General features: G+C 38.4%; 3 protein-coding genes across 4 annotated transcripts in view; 2 read left to right on the top strand and 1 right to left on the bottom strand.

Moving 5' to 3' along the window:
- Window positions 1-891: 891 nt before the first annotated feature.
- LOC135172822 (dynamin-binding protein-like) lies at window positions 892-5,440 on the bottom strand. Its single transcript, XM_064139217.1, has 4 exons — window positions 5,300-5,440; window positions 5,039-5,216; window positions 4,544-4,662; window positions 892-4,460 (listed from the first exon to the last, which is right to left on the bottom strand). The coding sequence occupies exons 1-4, from the start codon at window positions 5,387-5,389 to the stop codon at window positions 1,224-1,226; spliced, it is 3,624 nt and encodes a 1,207-aa protein (XP_063995287.1). The 5' UTR covers window positions 5,390-5,440; the 3' UTR covers window positions 892-1,223.
- Window positions 5,441-5,489: 49 nt separating this feature from the next.
- On the top strand, window positions 5,490-9,531 carry LOC135172827 (putative GTP-binding protein 6). Of its 2 annotated transcripts, none has more exons than XM_064139229.1 (5): window positions 5,490-5,628; window positions 6,112-6,807; window positions 6,892-7,431; window positions 8,990-9,191; window positions 9,281-9,531. In XM_064139229.1, the coding sequence occupies exons 2-5, from the start codon at window positions 6,310-6,312 to the stop codon at window positions 9,508-9,510; spliced, it is 1,470 nt and encodes a 489-aa protein (XP_063995299.1). In that variant the 5' UTR covers window positions 5,490-5,628; window positions 6,112-6,309; the 3' UTR covers window positions 9,511-9,531. The 2 variants fall into 2 exon arrangements, with proteins under 2 accessions (XP_063995299.1, XP_063995298.1); XM_064139228.1 differs by lacking the exon at window positions 5,490-5,628 and adding an exon at window positions 5,833-5,973.
- Window positions 9,532-11,841: 2,310 nt separating this feature from the next.
- Window positions 11,842-19,498, top strand: part of LOC135172819 (plexin-A4) — a 150,334-nt gene continuing 142,677 nt past the window's right edge. The window contains exon 1 of the mRNA XM_064139212.1: window positions 11,842-13,679. The gene's annotated coding sequence lies outside the window, so the exon portion shown is untranslated. The remainder of the gene's footprint in view (window positions 13,680-19,498) is intronic.

The following is a 19,498-nucleotide window of genomic DNA, read 5'->3' as shown; positions in this document are numbered from 1 at the left end:
TAATTCCTTATCAATTTCGGATTTTTTAACTTTTGAGATAACCTTAACTGTAAGATCAAGTGTTTACATTTGGGTTCGTTGAAAGATTACTGACGGAGAAAGCGTCGACCAGCGTGGCCTAGAAAATTATAACAATCAATTGCAATGAACATTTACTATGTCTAAGAAATAAACTGATGCAATAGAAGAAAATCCTCTTAGAATCAAATTTATTATGTGAATAGAAAAATCTACAGGAACTCGTGAGGATTCAAGATTAAATGTCTAGGTTTCCAGAGATAAGAAAAGTGTCCATCCAGTGATAGGCAAATGTCATACCTTTGAGTTTGCGTCTTCTAGAATTTTCGTATAGCCATTAATTGTCTGTCAATCGGCATCTTCTAGCCATCAGTCATTGAAAAAGAAATAAATCTTCATTTCCGTTACAGAACAAGATATTTTTTAAAATCTCTCATGAGAACTAGGTATCACTGTGAAAATGTAATTGACCTATGAAAGAGCTTCGTCTGTTCCTATTAAGGCACCACAAAATGAAGCAACTGATTACGTAAAGCTGGTTCTTCTTTACTTCGGTGGATCCACAGTAATTATTGATTAAAGTCGTTGAGATAACAATATTGAGATTTCATCTACGTAAACTGGTAAATTCGTTGAAACATATCAAAGACAGAATTGACTAGGAACTGATTTATCATTACAATCTTGGAGATAACCATGCCAGATTAAAAAAAAATCCACTACATTTGGTGAAGCGGATTGCCGGCCGAATTGATCTTTGGATTGATACCTTTATTGGGTTCTCTAGCCAGTCAACTATACTAGTACTAATGGAGTCAATGATTCTTCAGAAATTATTATAATATCAAGATAAGAATGGCTTTAAAAAAGCAATTACCGAAAAATAAATGAAGCTTATATTTTCCATGAAACACTATCCGTACAATAAAATTGAATATGACGATTCTTAACTTCATTGCACCTTTAACACATAAGTACGAATCTCAACTAGTACAACAATAATTTTCACGTAAAATAACACTAAATTATAAAATAAATAAATAATATCCCTGCTTGCACATCCAGCACAAACAATGCAGAAAGTCCCTCAGTACTCGAGTAAAAAATAGTTGGCATTTAGCAAACACTGCACTTAGCTATCACAGGTATCAAGAAAGTACAATATTTATTAAAAACTTTTTAAAAAACCACTCCCAGATGACTCCTTAATTTTGTCTAAGATTTGTTCCCGCCTGCCATGGAATGAGATAATCCTTTGGAAAATATCCAGAATAGCCATCTCTGTCCTTTACGAGCCACCACTCACTATTCCCTTTGTCATCATGTGGTCTGATCAACTTGAGCACTCTTCCTTGTTTCGCCTGTAGAGTTCCAGGTATATTGCCCTCGAAATTAACGTCAGCATAATAAAATTCATTCTCTAAGTTCTGATATCTGCTCTGCTGACTGCCAACCCTCTGATTGTCATTGTCATCTCCAAGATTTTCATACAATGAACTTTGCAACGAAGTCGACGGGTTGGTGTGTTTAACAGGTGACTCAAGACTGATCAAATTCTGTTTAATTTCCTTCACTGGTGACTCCAAGCTCATTAAGTCGCCGATGACACGTCCAGAGTCACCGACGTCATTATTGTTTTGTGGTGATCGACACTGGGGTATGGGCTCGAGTGCACTACTCTTAATGAATCCCTTGACGGACCCATTATCAACGAACCACCTACTGGTATCTCCCCCTGGATCCTGCCTCTTGATGACAGCCACCACAGTCCCCTTACTTGCTCCCAGATCTAACGAAGAAGTACTAGCGACGTGTTGGTTCACAACAAACAAATTATTTCTGGAATGCTTGTTCATTAAGACCTTCTTATCCTTGTCAGTCTGATTGGAAACCTCAACAGTGGCTGCCTCGACCTTTGGGTTGACTCCAGCAAAGCTGAACCGTGAGATTTGATTCCATAGTAAATTATGATTGATCAAAAATGATTGAAGAACATCCTGGGACGTCACCTGCGTCGCAGACTCTGACAACATCAGATACTTCTTCGTTATTCTCCCAAAAAATAATTTCCTGGCATTAGCAAAAGCTTCAATGGAAGTGGTAATGATTGAAGTACCTGCTTCAATCAGAATAGGTAATTCCTCCAACAGCTGTTGATTTAAAGCTTCGTAATTAGTCTTAGCAGTTGCCAGCTCTTCCTGTACAACCTTTGATTCTCGGTATTTCTCCCCCCTCGAAATCGCATTATCATAATCCAATAGTTTATCCCCTCGTTTAGTAATCAACAAAGCAGGACCCTCAAGCAAACTGATTAAAAAATATACAGGTTCATTCACTCTCCTCTCGATAGACTCCTTTAATTTATTAATAAACTGGGAAGAAATGCTTCTTCTCGCCTCACTCAATCGTTTAACCTCATTGTCACTGCTGCCATAATGATATTGATTCAGAAAATCGGATAATAATTCAGCGCTGTTAGTTTCTTCGTTTAAGAAAATCATGCACTGATCTATGTCTGAAGCTAACTGAGAGCTGCACTTCTCAAGAGCTTTGAACTGCCTCTCAAGTTCATCAAATGTTGGATCCGCTGCAATATTTGTAATTCCCAAACTCGCCGACAATTTCGCACTCAATCTGCTGGATTTTTTCGCCACAGAGTGCATATTTAACTTCGACATCTTAGCCATTAAAGTGTTATCAGTGTCTAGGTACTTTGAGACAATGTCTTTGCGCCGTTTGTACTCGTTTATGTGAGACGCCACCTTTGTCATCGCCTTCCATGCTTCTTCGATACCTGGTTTATCAGGATGATCATCTTCAGTGCACTTCACAAGCTCATACAGCATTAATGGGTATTTTAAAATCCTTTGGACTGGTTTTATGAGAATGGAGCTCATGTCGAAGCAGATCACCTGGTGTCGTAGGGTCTCTATCCCCTTCTCAAAAATGATCATTATCTCTCGATTCTCTTCGTACTTCTTCAGGAGACTCAGAGCTGCCTCGTGGTTTCCACAATACTTACCATACGTTATCTGAAGTTTATCCTTCATCATCAGAAAACAGGGGGCTATCGTCTGGAGATCCTCATTTTTTCCCTTCATTGCTCGCAAGATTGAGTCCAGAAGTTCCTCAGCAGTGTGGATCACTTCAAGGATATTTCCGAATAGAACGACTACGTCGATTCCCCGAGACTCCAGGTGATTTGGATTGTACAGATTAAATGTCTCGTAAGTGACTTTTAGATCTCTAACATACTCTTTCTCAGTTATTACTAGTTCTGAGATCACGTTTTGGCGTTTATCCGCTCTTTTCTGCTTCGCCGAAGAAGATTCTGGGGAAGGAGTCGAGATTACTTCATTCGATCGTTGCTCTTCCGTTTGACTCTTCTCTTGGTAATTGGTCAGCAATTTTTGAAGGGGAATGGAGCCTGGTGCTGGGGCTGGTGGTGCTGGACGATGAGGTTCTGATTTCCGTCGAATGTTTTGATCCTCTGGGGTTTTTGATCGTTCCGAATGCCGGATTGTGACGTAGTCCTCGATTTCGCTGAGCTCCAGAGTTTCCAGAGTTTGTTGAGATGAGGATTGCTTGGAAAGATACCCTCTGGGGCAGAGACCAACGTTTCCCGAACTGTTTGTAACGGAGACCCAATCGTCGTTAGCCATTTCGACGACTGTGATTGTGTCACCCTCTTTGATGCTCAGGTCTCCACTCATTTGTGCTTCAAAGGTGTATTCGACTGTTGCCAGATCACCTGGTTGCAGGGCTTCTAAAGGCAATGGCTCCTGGGGGTCTTGTGGGCCTTCTGAAGGGGGTAAGTCCCTGCAGTCGACGATTATGTTAACGTAGGACGTGGGGAAGAGCCCTTTGGAGGATTCTATCGTGCCCTCTGCCCATTCTGTATCTATATGGCGCAGGAGGTGGACCACTTCCCCTGCTTCGAAGTTTAATTCATTGGGAAATTGAGCATTGAAGGGGTAGAGAGTGATTGCGTACGGGTGCAGCCCCAGTGGATTTAAATTGTCAATTTCTGGCTGGGGTGATGGGCCGGTTGGGGTTTCACAGGGAAGGGAGACTGAGGATTGAGTGTCAGGGAAGAGGTCATGGTAAGAGGGTGCTGGGTCTTCGTGGCAGACCGATGAAAAGGGAGTGGAGTTACCGAAGTCCTTATAAATTTTTCCCCCTGAGGTGATTGAGTAAGGAATAGGATCGGGAGAACGACAGGCTCCATCTGGCTGATCCATGTTTTCAAGATAGGTGATAAAGGCTTCAGGGAAGGTGCCTGTGCGGTTGTCGGAGGTAAATCCGAGCACCCAACCGTCCTCAAGAATCTCACTTACTGTTACAATTTCACCTTCTGAAAGGTCAAGTTCTTCGGCAAGTTGGGCTTTTAGAGTAGTTTTCACACGGGCTTTTCGGTGAACTGATTTTTTATCAGCTGGTTTCTGAGAGGGAATTAAATGGGAAATTGAATTAATTAGAAAATCGCCAAAGAAACTATGAATCGATTGGGGGTTTTTATAATAACCTTTAGAACTGTCGAATCAACCCTCCACACATGGGTCAGCGGAAAAACACCTGTTCGACTGTCTGTATAACCGGAATACCATCCAGGTTCCACTTCGTGGGTTCCAATGATCAATTCACCTGTAGATCATTATGAAGTATAAATAAATATCTGTTGACACGTGACAAAAAATCATAGAAACTATTTACTTTCACCAAAAAGTCAATCTTTCTCCTATTGGCTTAAAAAAACACTCCTATAGAAGACCCTCCTTCTCCGAAATAATTTAGAAAACATTATTTTTAAAAGCAACATCATCATGTCCTCGTCGTGGAACCAAGGACACGTAAGTGCAATGCATAAATATAGCAGTTACACGCCTGTAATAAATCTGGGTATTTAAAATCTATTTCCATTCTCACGAAAAAATAACCACCTGTTGTTATTTTCCTTCTATTTTCCCTCATGTTACAAGCACAAATTATTAGAAATCGTTTGAACCAACCATTACATTACCTTCACCAAAAATTAAATCACCCTGTTGTTCCCCTCGAAAAACAGCAATTGCCACAAATAGGCACTCTGTCTCTTTGAACGAAGGAACCGCAACTTTAAGCAGGTGATTACAAGGGAAATTGCCCCTCCTGTCTCTCGATACTCCATAACACCAGTGTTTATCGATGACGTTATGGATCTGGAATAATTCCGGATTAAAATTACAGAGATAACACCAGTGGAATTCAATCAATATTAGCAGACCCACTGAGTGATACGCACCAGGAAGAATTCGCCCTTTGACAAACTGAGCTCACCCTCGACAGTCGTGTAGAAGTCATTGAGGACTTTGGCGAGTGTTCCAGCCTCCATTTTTTGGGATTTTTTTTGAATTACTAATTAATCAAAACATCATTTGCGGAGTTAATTGTAACAACTACAACTACATTGCCATACGTGTCATTTCACAATTTATGGTATGTGAAATCAGGGACAGATGGACTCACGTGGCTATTCGATACTCTCGAAGTTCAACTCAAGCGATGAACTTCAGGTTTCTCATTGTTGTGACTACAAAATATCAACAAAAACATCAAGGGTTCACTAATTAGGTAGAACAATCAATTGTAAACTAATAAACCGAAAATTTTTATAGAGAAATTTGTTGTGTGTGGGAGAAGTGTACTGTTGGGTATTTTTTAAGATGTTGAGATGCAGAGGTTAGGTTTTCTTACGTAAGCAAAGCTTTGTGCACCCGGGTTCGCTCCAAACAGTGAGTCGAATAAATGCTTGTCAATTGAAATATTGAGCAAAAATGCAACCTGAGACTTCTGGGGTGAAACAGGAAACAACTCCAGTTAAAAAGAAAATAGTTATTCAGGAACGTCAATACACCGATCAACTCATTGACTGTGCCCAATCAGCTGTGTGGCTTGGATTTGGTAGTTTTTTTATAGGTAACTAGAAACGTCGAGTTTTCAATCGGAAATTTCAATTTTAATAAAATAAATTTGTGGCACAGCCCATCAATTTCAAGGGTAATTTTTCACAGATATGTTCTGTTATTTAAATATCATTTTCCCATTTGCTTTCAGGCGCATTTAGCGTTCCCTATATCATCAGAAAATTGAGATTCATCCCGTCAACGAGAGAATTACGGTTAACAGTCGGAGTGATAAGTGGATTTGTTATAGGTCAAAATACAATTAAATACGCAAAGGAAAATTGTCAGAACAAATTAGCAGAAACGTACGATTATATACCATATGAACTCTAGTCGCTGAGATTTAAAAATGATATCAATGTACAGATGGAAACATCTTGCTCAGCTCTTCCCTTCATACTGTCAGAAAACATGCTTGGACTCTACGATCATAAGTAAAGTTTCTCAAAAATCTTGGACAATGGCCAGATTCATTAGTGAATGTTCGGAGAACGAAAAGCCACAGCTCCCGGAGGTCAATCTAGACTCTGAGTATAAAGAGATATCCAGACAGTATCTTAACCCGAGTATTGCTGGCCATGGAGCCTTGATTATTCAGCCCCACATCAAACACGGACCTAATAAAAGAAAAAATACGACTGCTGATTTGCAACTACGAGAAGCAGTAGCTCTCACAGAAACACTGAACAATTGGACTGTGATTGACGCAATACGCATTGGACTGATGTCTCTCAAGAGAAAGCAGTTGTTCGGAAAAGGAAACCTGGAGATGCTGAGGAACAGAGTCAGGAGTGATCCCAACATCACTGCAGTCTTCATTAGCATTAATTTGTTGAGACATGTTCAGGTGGGTAATTACTCAAAACCGTATGTCCAACTATTAATATTTAACCTGATGAATACTTCTAAACGGTTTGCATAATTCTTCCAGGTGACGGAACTTCAAACTGTACTGGGAGTTCCAGTTTACGATAGATATTCGATAGTCATTCAGATATTTCGGGAGCACGCAAAGACGACTGCCGCGAAGCTCCAGGTGGCTCTCGCTGAGTTGCCTTATATCTGGAAAAAAATTGCTCTAACCGAGGAGGACACAGGGGGAAAGATCAACCTGAATGAGTCAAGGAGGATGGTGCTACATGCTAGGGAAGCCAAGTTGAAAAACTCATTGAAGAAACTCAAAGAACATAGGAAGATGATCAGGAGTAGCAGAATTGTCAAGGATATTCCTAGTGTAGCAGTTGTGGGATACACCAATGCTGGCAAGACCTGTCTCATCAAAGCACTGACTGGGGACGAGTCCCTTGTGCCGGAGAATAAATTGTTTGCGACGTTGGATACTACTGCTCATGCGGGGCTGTTACCTTGCAGATTAAAGGTTCTTTATATGGACACTATTGGCTTCATCCAGGACATCCCTGAGGACTTGATTGAACCCTTTATAGCTACTTTCGAGGATGCAATTTTAGCGGTAAGCTCTATCGATATTTTCCTTTTTTGACGCATTTTCGTTGAAGAAACGACGTGAAAACACATGGATTCTTTGTCGTCGTTGAAAATTTCTGAGAAACTCATAGCATAATGTCCTATTATTTATCACTACCATAATTGAAGTATCAATAGGTGTTGACAAGAAATCAAGGGCATTAAATATACCCCGGTAGATCGGCGCAGTGAGTAACTCCGATGCCTTATTACATACAAAAGGTTTCGAGTTTAAAATCCAGTCAGGTAGAATGGTACGATTGAACCATTGAAAGTCGAGGTCCATGGCGGCATATCGCAAACCAATTGATACAATGCGAAATAACAAAAAAAACGCCAATGAATCTCCGTTTAACATATTTACCAATAAATTACAGAACAGGAAAATCAGTAATCAGGCATTGTAAATGAACTGGCAATGTTCGAATTTATTGAATAATGCTCCTCATTTCTTAAACAATGAGTTCATTCAGTCTTGAAAGAATGATACCTCGTGAAAGAAACCACGAATGACAGAGAAGTTATTGAGGAGTGAGAAACAATAAAGATAACGATAACTTCTGTCAGCACAGTACTTTGTATCCCAGCACATTGCGTTATTGACAAGCGCACCTGTTTTTATAATTGGTAAAGAATGTTCTCACGGAAAACTACGCTACAAGGACATTGAACAACCTCACTATCAATGAAAAAGATCTAAAGATGAGTTACTAAACCATAAAAACATTAATGAAATGTTATGAGTAATTCTTCATGAGTAATTCCTAATTTGAATTCTTTCAGCATGATTTTTTATTTGTTCATAAAGTGCATCTCTTTATTCTCCTTGAAGCATAATAACTCGAGAAAACAACCATGAAGGAAGTCATTTAGAAATATGTAAATAATAACTGTAGTGATAAACTTCCGTTGAAACAGGGCATCATCTTCACTCGCATTATGTGATACTGATGAACTTAGGTACGTCCTTATAGATAATGAGAATAAACTCTTCCATTCAAAATAATATTTTACAAAATTCAATTAAATATACCCAGTAATCAGTTACGGAAAACAGAAATCTTAATGATGTGTTAGAGACGGTTGTTAGAATTGATTGAACTTTTTTTCTAATTTACAAAATCAAATATTTTATAGGTTCCAAAGAATAATAATTCTAGACGAGAATAAAGAAAAAGTTGCTAGGGAGTATGGAATAAATAAATATAGCAACAAATCTCTGTCAGTTCAGTACATTGTCTCCTTCCATCTTGAATTGCTGAAAAACTCAAATATATTCTCATAAAATTAAAATGAGATCTCTATTACAATTCTTCACGTTAGAGATACCGTTTGTTTACAGCTGAACAGGCTGCCTCCCTCAGAGCTGCAATCAATACGATTCATTTGTCTTCTCAGAATTTTTCAACAGCTGACGAACAGGGAAACAGTACATTTCCAAATATTTACTTTGTCTTGAATGATGACGTGACTACGGCATTGACACGTGTTTGCCGTGTGAATTAGATATTGTCTCGTTAAGACGGCATGGATTAATATTTCAGGATGTCATTGTCCATGTATTTGACGCGAGTCACCCCGACAAAGAGGCGCAGATAGACCACGTACGTGAAACACTTTCCAGAATTATGGTAGATTTAAAAACCGAGGACAAACCGATAATCGAAGTCGCTAATAAATGCGACTTGATACCGAGTGGAACATTGGCGGAAAATATCTTGGGAGTATCCGCAGTCAATTCCACTGGTGGGTTCATGAATTCATGATGAACTAAAATATTCTACTATCGTTAATATTTCATGCAATCATGACTAATGGATTTATTCACAATTTAGGTATTGATTTACTGAGGCAACAGATTGAGAGGGAATTGTTATCTGCTACGGCGAGAACTTCGATGGTAATTAGAGTTAAATCGGGAAGTTCTACTGCAGCATGGCTTTACAAAGAGATCACTGTTACCAATGCTGAAGCTGATCCAGAAAATCCCGAGTATATACTGTTAAATGTTGTTGCAACACAATTTCAACTTCATAGATTTAGAAAATTTTTGAAAAATAAATGAGTCTTCTCTCAGCATTGGAAATTACTTGAGTTATTTTTGGCAGATGGTGGAATTATGAATTCAATGTTTATTTTGATTTTTCAGTTAGAGAGAACATATAATGATGAATGGATGTAGATGGTTTGTTAATCAATCAGTTGTTGTTATGTAGAAACAAAATTCAAGGAGAACATATCGCGAAAATTGGTTTTACAGAGTAATGTTCTTATTTTGTTCAAGGTAATAGATTACTACACTATCTTTTTTGGTCAGCATTCTTGATTCAAATATTAAAAAAGAGATTGAATTTAATTCAGCCGTGCCATAGAACCAATAGAAAGGATTATTTTTTTATTAATGAGTTTGTATCAAGGGTCAAAGTTGTTTGGGTTATATGCTCCGGGAGCTGTTGTGACTTTGAACGAATATTTATATTACCTTATCGGAGAAGTGTAACTCGATTGGTGAATGAGTGGAGATACTGCGTTAATTAATGGGTTCTTGATTATTGTGAAAGAGAATTGAACGCAAATATAATACACAAATAATTTCATCGTTACCTTTACGATTCCTGAAATAATATTCCAGGGATTATTTTGCTGTTGAAGGCGATTGCCATGAAAGACGGGAATTAAGTGAATGAAAATGTAGCAATTCGAAAGAAACAATTCAAGAGAGAATGATATAGATAATTCAGGACAGACATTAAAATTTCTATATAAATCAGTGTTTCTGCATCGATTATAATGAGTTCTTTCATTTTTTGCAGAAGTTCAATGGATGTTAATTATGATTTACCATAGACCAACTAAATTCGCGAATAAGTAAGAATCGTTTATGAATTGATGGACTTGATTTAATAAGAGCATTGGCAAAGGATGTGGTACGAAAATCAATTTGCAGTTCGATTAGCGTTTGGTAGAATAAGTCATGACATTTTTATCAGTTGTATCATTCGACATTAAAAATTGTCGAGACAATCGACTGACGTAAAATATTCGAAAGCCTGTGTTCTTTAATCACAAGTATCTCCTCTTTTGTGATGCTCACACGTGCGTAACACGTGTCCGCCTTCTCTGGTTAAGCCGAGCCTTTAAATATCAGACAAATGGCACGCGTTGAAGATTTCGTTTTTTTCCCTCGCGCTTCATTAAATTTTTTCAATGTTATCGTTACAAAAAGCACAGTCCAGTAGTGATATCAGTGCTTTCATACTTACAAAAAATTTGATAATAATAAATGTGATAGGAGCAAAAAAATCAGCATTCGAATGGATTCGTCTCTTAAAAACGAAAAAAATTCTCATAAAACACTGGACACGCCTTCGAAATACCTTTAAAAATCGTCGTTCCTCTTTTTCTGCTTTCCAGAAACCATAAAAATCAACTCCGCGAATATTTCTCATTCCGCAGTCCTTCGAAGACGCATTCTCAAGTTGCCCAGTAGCGCCACCTGAGCGAGCAAGTATGCTTGGTCCTCTTGAGCTCCGTGAAATTCCTGAAAAATATCGAAATTGGCATCAATTTTCTCCCCCCGTGATCCTAAATCGTGGATTCCTCACATTGCAGCCCAAATACGACCCGAATAAGCTGCAAGACACCCTGAAAATCCTGGAAAAACCCTAAGAAGAACAAAATTTGAGCTAGTACCGGTCTGAGACACATTTCCTTGATCTTTACCGCGCGTCGTCATTTAGTCGACACAAAGTCACCGGGGTGACGCACTTGTATTTTTTGGAGAATATTAGAAGAAGGGCAGCAAAGAGGAAAGTAAGTACATACGAGCCAAAAGGAATAATCATAAAATTACAGCCAAATTTCTCTATTTAACATAAATGACGCCATCCGCTATCTTCTCCAGTACACAAAACGTTTGTGAAAAATATTAACTGTAGCACACAAATTTGCGGCCATGATGGAATCGGGAGTTCCTTCTAAATTTTCTGCTTTTCCGATTTACTTCATCAGGACATTGCATTTTATTTCACAAATGCACTTATGTCGGGAAAAGTCCGCCGTTATTGGCTAACATAAATCCTTTTTTTACTGGACACAAGGAAAAAAATATTCTCACCTATTGGAAAACATTAAGAAAATCAATTCATTAATTACATATGGTGGCTCGTCACAATTTATTGACTCAACATAATATTTGTTTTATTCAGTTTGAAGCAGTAAGGATTGGGCATTGTATGCTGGTGGAAGAGCATCTTCTAAAGGCGTAAATATCCAAAACGGTTGCTACACGGTTCGTGCCCAATGTCCTCACGACCGGCAGTACCCCCTCCAGTAGATGGAGTCAGTGGTGGGGCGCGAGAGAGGGGGCAGACCAGGGCTTACGGGTAAGCGGAGCCCCAGTTGAGTCCCGTGAGTGGTCCGGGCAAGTACGAAATACGGATAGTTACGGTGGCGCGACGGGGTTTATAACGGGGGGGTCGAGAAATAATAAAACTGCCATCGAGCGTCGAGGGTGTGTGTTGTCTGAGACGCGAGCCCATTGGCAACATTGGGCGACTGAAAATATAAGTGTTTACGCGTTACGGGGGGGGGGTCCCAATCGATTGGTCAATAATATTTAATAAACAGAGGAATTATTGACGCTGTTGTACGGAGTTTACACTGTCTGCAGAGGTTATACGTGTTGAATAAATATCTTGTCGGCTACCGTGTGAGGCTAGCTGTCACTTCGATCGCCATTTTAGCGCCGTTCAGCACGGGAATGCGCGCCGCCGGTAGATTCGATTCACTACTGGAGGACAGTGAACGCGAGTGTGTGACTGTGAGACGTGTTCATACGTGTTTTTATTTGTTGATTGTCGATAACAATTAATTAATCAATCATTAGTGCTAATATAAATTGCGTTGAGGGGAATTTTATTAATTTTCTGAGCAAATCAAGAGGCATGCAGCTGTAAGGAATAGTGGGGATTGGCAATATCAGAAAAAAAAGTGCCGGTTTGTTTGAAATATCCCGAGTTCAATATTTTATTTGTCTCGTGAAAAGGGCACGGCCTCTACATTTGTTTCATTCTCCTACATTCGGCCTTTTTCACTCCCCTCCTTTGGCAATAACCAACGGGACAGACTCGAGTGCTGTGAATTCTCGGTAAAACAGACATTTTTTTTTTGAGAATTTTCATCTCAAAGTGGGGTTTGTAAATTGAAAATATTGGAAATTAATATTTTGGGTAAAGCCTTGGCGTCATTCGAGTCATGATAGCTGTCAATAATAATAGTATTCAAGAAGGACTCAGTGTGTCTCGTCATCGCGTCCGAGTATAACCTCTCTCGTGACTTTTTTTTCGGGAGCTCATGTGGTTCCATTGGTGCGCTCTTATCCGCGAGTGACGGCATACAGCCTCGATTATCTCGAATATCTTCGATCTTAGGGGTGGGATCGACTTTTTATCGTAGAGACAACCGGTGCATCGAAACAGGAAGAAGAGAGATAGGGAGACCACGAGGTCCTCACCATTGAAAATTGGAATTGAGAAAAATTTGGGAAAAAAAAATCAAAGAGAATGGAGTGATTTTCGTGTATACATATCTCGGATCATTTTTTATACAAGAGATTGGACGTAAATAGTTGCTGGGGAGATTGGTAGCAGTTTTGTCCATTGTTTTGTGAAGTGAAGTGTATTATTGTGATTTTTTTCTTAGAATCGGTGGATTGTGGGGAAAAATAACGAGATAATCGTTATTTTAAGGTAGAAAGGACAAGGGGATTGTTTGGAATATATATATTTTTTTTTTCTACCGTCTGGCTGTTGACTCACACCAGACTCGAGTGTTTGGGGTCACGGTAGACGCACCAGAGGCCCTCTGACGTAATTATTCGTAAGAAACGAAATTGAAGGTGGGAGAAAAGGAGAGTTAGTGGCAAAGTTGATGACTATTTCTTAGAATTTAGGAGTGTGCTGGGAAAATAAAAATAATCGTAAATAAAGTGAATAGTGTGTGAGTGAGAAGTACCGGTGGAGCTGTAGTGTAAGGGTCGCGTGTTATCGGCCACAGCGAAATATCCTATGGTAAAAGTGCTTAATCAGCTCCGTGGATAAGGGGTTGTTACCTTTTCAAGTGTGTAAAGGATCGAAGGCAACGGGGCCGCGCGAGATGATTCTGCGCGTCTGAAGGAGAGACAAGGAGAGCACGATTTCACGGAGGAAAAGCGCTGGAGGCCAAAAGAATAAGGTAAATATTGAGAATGGTTAAATCAATTTTTTAAGGGTGTGGAGGGGGATTTTTATCAGTTGGGGAGGGCGATTTATGGGGCCAGAGATGATGAGATTATTTCTACCTGGTCCAGCATGACAGAATGCTTGAAGTATTTCATTGGGGACGCACCGGCGGCCTCTCGAAATCAGAGGAATCCTAATTTTCATCTGGAATGATGAATTTTTTTAAAGTGAAGGTCGACATTTCCATAGGGTAGATGTTTCCTCAAGGATTTTTAGAGGCTGGGTTTCTTGAGATTCCTCTCGTCGTGAGAGGACGATAGGTCGTTGAGAGATGATTCTTGGGGGCTAGGAGTTGGGCTTGATTTTTTTTTAATGGAGATGTGTCGTATGTGGAGACTTTGAGGTAGAGAATGCGAGTAGATTAGTTGGTGAATATACTTCGGAGTTATTCCGTCCAAAAGAAAATATCGTGAGATATTTTTAGAGGTTATGTTTTTCTTTGTTTCTTTGTGTGCATCTACTACCTCTAGATATTTCTCCAAATAATTATATAATCTCCTCTGGAGTAAGAAATTTGGTTTCGAATTCGTTGAGCCCTTTGGAAATTGGTCAAAAGAAGTTTTGCACAGGTCTTGAAATTTTTTTTGGGTAAAATCAATTATTTCAGTCAGTTTTTAATGGACTTGGACAGTCATTGATTCACCGATGATGAGAAATTTCATAGTAGTTATTTTGTACTTATCTCAGTATGTGTTTGAGTTTGAGAAAATTCAAAGGACCTATTGTGAAATATTTTTTACATACTCTCAGAATTTATTCTCCAGACGGGAAGAATTTTATATCAATTATTTTCCACCTATCCCGAAATGTACTTGGGTTAGAGAGAAATTCCCAAGGACCTGTTTTGCAATTCATTGAATTCCTTTGGGATTTAGCGAATAGAAGAGAATGAAATGTGGAGAGATGGAGAATTTGAGTGGATTAGTTGGTGAATATCTCTGCAGCGGGTAAATTCAAAGAAAAATTCCGAAAGATATCTTTAGAGGTCTTGAAATTTTCCATAGAAAATGTTTTTAAATATTTTCATGTAAGCCAGTATTTCTGCATACACATATTTTACCAAAATAACTTAGACCATATCAAAGACATTAATTCAAGATCTTATAAAATTTCCTGACAAATAAATCCACGAGTGAATGTCGCCCAGGTCCAATCCTTTTAGAAACATTCACAAAATAATCTTCAAATCTGTTTTCAACTCGTCTGCTTTCATCACTTCACTTTTGAAATTAATATGCCCACCACAGAGTATCTAAAAATTCATCCGAAAAATTCACTCCCATTTCTCCTTCACTACCATTTATTTTATTTGCAAAACAAGTTTGTACGACATGTGAATAAGAAATGCGTCAATAGAAGGACAAAAAGAAGGAGAAATGTTTTAAAAAAAGGAAAGTTTAGGAGTGAAATTCTTTTTTTTTTCGACGCTGGGAGAAAGAGGGAGAGGATGACACATTTTGGTCGAGCAGACATGGCCCTGTGCCTGACGTTGAGAGGGTGTTCTATTGAAATCTCTCTCTCTCTCTTTCACTCACCACAAACTTGAATCTTTCCTATCCCCTTGCGTAGCGTCTTGGCCTGCACCGCACCAGTCGTACCCAACATGGAAAGTGCTCCCCTGTCCCCAACTTCTTTTACCTTTTACAGCAAACCGGTAACTTGTAACGCTGTATTTCAAATCGAATCGTCATTTTATTCCCCACCTTCATTCATACTTCACGATTACTCTTACTATCTTGATTACTCCAAGGGGTAAATCGATGATTCGCGTGTAATTCCTCTTCGGGGCGTATCATTGCTTCTGTTTGGGCTTGTACGTAATATATTACTTTTCTCATTCTCTATTTTACGTTTGCTTCTGTTCTCATTTGTCGCATTGATCAACTGACATTTAGAGACATTGCATTACACCAATGTACATATTTAATGTTTAATGCAAGTGAATTGAAGAATCAGTGACTCTAACTGAAAGGGAAAACAATGGGTAATAATTTTCTTAAAATTGTATCGATGACTTGAAACTATGAATTTTCAAATTTTGAAAAATTTTATTCCTTTTTTTATGTAAGAAGTAGAAGGAAATATTCTTCGTAATGTACTGCCTTCTCTATTTTGTGGCATCAGATAAGGCAACCCATCAGGGTCAACCTGGCCACAAAAACTAAATTCGTGTAGTTTCCGTCAGCCTCTGACCGTAAAAATTCTCGTTAAAACCAGCAGTTTTTCACAATTATTCTTTAATTTTTCTCAACTCTTGAAATTGTTAACTTGGCTTTTTACAGTTAATCTCATTACAAATGCATCCCCCAAACCTAATAAACTTTTTAGTCAGTTTTTCAAACACCTAAGATTGAAGAGGGGGGGGGGGCAAATTAAAATAGGATAATGAGAATAAAAAATTCTCTCGCCTTTGGAATTCGATTAATTTCTCTCACCCTCTCGTCTTGATCGCGTGCGCTTGCGTCTGGCTCTATATCTTTCCTCCATTGAATCGACCTTCGACGAGAGGAGGCGATTATTAATCGAGCGTTTATCCGACGGTTCGATTCAAACCTGATCGCAAATTGCCCACGGGAAACGCCATTGAGTAGAATGGCGGCGCCTCGGGCCATCTCTCGGCACAGCTCAACTGAAATACGGTTTGCTTTCGTGGCTCCCGGCATTTAAGAGAGAACCCTTTGCCTCCTCAAACGCCCCCTCTTCGACCCTCCGATGACTAACAGAATGCAGAAAAAGAAGGAAAAAAATTATGTGGGAGAGGGAAAAAAAAAATGTTCGGGGATAAGCCAAGTCCGTCTGTGCCCTCACTAATCGCTTCCAACGATCTCGTTTTTATCTTTAATTTTTCAACGAAGAGACAAAAATGCCTTTAAAAATATTTTCACGCAAAACTTACTCTGGACGAAGGCTTTCGTTAAGTTGGATAGAAGGGACTGCTTTTAATTTTGTTTTTAAGTCCGAGGGAATTTTTTCAGTGGATATATGTGAATAGGAAATGATAGAGAACAGTAATTTTATGAGAGTAAATAATTTGATATTATATTCTTCAATATTTGCTATCGTTGTTGAAAATATTTATTCATTATTTTGCGGAAGAGTTAGTTAATGAGAGGAAGGGAAACAAATATGCCGGGAAATATATTCTGCGATGGTTACCCCTCGTATTTTAATTACAAAAAGACTTTTTAATGAAATGTTGAAGTATCACTCTTCGGAATTCAATTTTGTGACTGTGAAGAGGTTCGTACGGTTCGTTGATTTTTTTTATTGAATTAAAAAAAATAACGTTATATCATATATCCACATTCCTTCGTAATTCAATCAGCCAAGCATTCAGTCAATCGTAACTTTTCCCTCTATTGTTCACTGCACCATTATCTACTTCAAAATATTGATGAATTCCTATAGCTCGAAATTTCTGGCAATTGGGTGTTCATTAAATAATTTTCTTTGGAAGAAATTTTTAAATTATGTCCTTCGATTTTCTATTAGAGAATATTTTTTCAATGAAACCATTCGAGACACTGAATTTTGTAAATATAAAGCGACGTGACTCATTTCCTGATTTTTTTCAGTTAATTAAATATCATTCGTGTGTAACGCAATTAGTCTGGTATCCAGTCAATTGTAATAAATTTCAGTTTCACGTTTGAACGATACTAAAATATACATTGAAATTTTTTCCTCAATTTTTCACCATGTCATTTTCAATTTGCAAATGCTGATGAATTTTGGAGTGCTCGGAATAGCTGGATATTTTGTTTTCACTCGCAATTTACAATTCATCGTAGCTACCCTTTGCGGTTTCTTGTATCACGTATCATAGTAGTGGGCACGGGTGCGTGTATACCGAGGAAATGTTTATTAATTACACTGAGTGTGTCGGGTCTATAGTTTAATGTGATTGGGTGCCGGATACGCTCGCCCGACTGTGACCGTCATTATCGGTTGCAGTACAAACGTACAACTATCTGAAGGAATATGTCAGTTTAAATAAGAAACACTAATCTGCAACACATCAACATTTCAATTTTCCGCTTAACAACAATTACCGACAATGTTCATTTGCCCAAATGGACCCCTAAAATTATTTTTTAATCAACAGAAACAAGAATTCATTTAAAAGACTTTCGAGAATAGTTGTATTTTTTCATTTTTGATTTTTATTTTCATTCCAAACAAATAAGACAAAGGAAAAATTGTAAAAAAAAAAAATACGTCACGACTAAAAACCTGATTGCGTTCACATGAAATCGAGCTAGGGGCTAAAAAACATCTCTCCTCTTAATTTCTATTTTTTACGATCATCTCCCCTTCCTTCCTGTGATTTTGCAGGGTAGGGATTATACGGGTAGCTGAAATAACAGGAGATCCAGTACGATTATCCCCTGAGTATTTGCTCAAGGGTGTAGCCTGGTGACCGGTTTTCCCTCACCGGACCCTTTTACTCCTATACCTTCTTTTTCTCTAATCATTCATCTCGTTCAATAAATCGAGACTCGTTGACACGATAATCCATCGAATTGAGGTGTTTTTCATTATACAAACGAAAGGGTGATAACATGAGGCAATAATTTTCCTTCAATTATTTCGTAACGATTTATTCCAGCAACGATATCAAATAATTTTTCAATCTTATTTTTTTTGTGAATAATAGTAAAGAAAGAGAAACAATATTGCTAGATAAATGCATTATTCTCTCTAAAACTATTCTTCCAGTTGAATTATTATCCAACAATTTAATTTTTCAACTCCATTTCATTTCCCTCCGTAATTTCCTGTTGAAAATAACCCCGCTGACTGAGAAAACATCATGTGTAACCATGACGCAACGGGTAAGGAAACCGGTGTCTCAGCTCTCCCAAGAAACTAAAGCTAACCCAGGACTGGTAATACAGCACATCCCATAGTCCTAGATTTGCTCGTCCATGACAACCGGAGACACATGTATACCCACACATTTCAACATTAAAAACACAAGAAATGAGTTTTAGAGATTGTTGAATATTTTGAAATTGGTAATTGGTATCGCTAATTATTCAATTATTTCAGCATAAGCTGAAAAATAATTGAGTGAATTGTGGAAATATTTTCTTAAACCAAGACAATTTAAAAAATTTGACAAAAACCTTGAGCTCATTTTAATATTCTGACACGATAGTCTACTATTTAATATTCAATCAAGTGCGCTCTTCAAAAATTTCTGTTTAACTCATTAATATACCTGCTAATTGCTATTCCGTAAAAGTTTCATTGCAATTCCAAGGAATGTCGTCACGAAAATTTTTCAAATTGATTAAAAATGTTAGTTTGAGAAGTTATGTTCAATATTTCCAATTTATTTTCTTCTTCATGCAATTCATTATCTCTCCCCTGATAGTAGCTATTTGTTACTCCGTAAAATTTGACATTAACACCAGGCGCAATTATTAGCACAAATTTTGCCCTGATCTACAAAAAAATCGCCAACATTTTTCTATAAACTATCTCATCAGCTCTTTCAAACAACTCCCGGCTATTCCAGAGACCGGTAATACAGTACATCCCATAGTCCTAGATTCATTCGTCCGTGACGACCAGAGACACACATACACACACACATATATATATATTTGTGCATTAAAAAACAGAAGAAGTGAGCGTTGGAGATTGTTGGCAGGGTCTCGAAGTAGACGCCAAGCCCGAGGAACAGAGCAGTCCCACGAGCCTACAGACGAAGGAACTCTAGAGAGAGGGCTATCCTACAGTCTCGTACCCATACCACTGTTTACC

This window comes from Diachasmimorpha longicaudata, chromosome 2 (genome assembly GCF_034640455.1).
Source record: "Diachasmimorpha longicaudata isolate KC_UGA_2023 chromosome 2, iyDiaLong2, whole genome shotgun sequence".
Taxonomy (NCBI): domain Eukaryota; kingdom Metazoa; phylum Arthropoda; class Insecta; order Hymenoptera; family Braconidae; genus Diachasmimorpha; species Diachasmimorpha longicaudata.
This window is presented reverse-complemented; position numbering and strand designations above follow the sequence as displayed.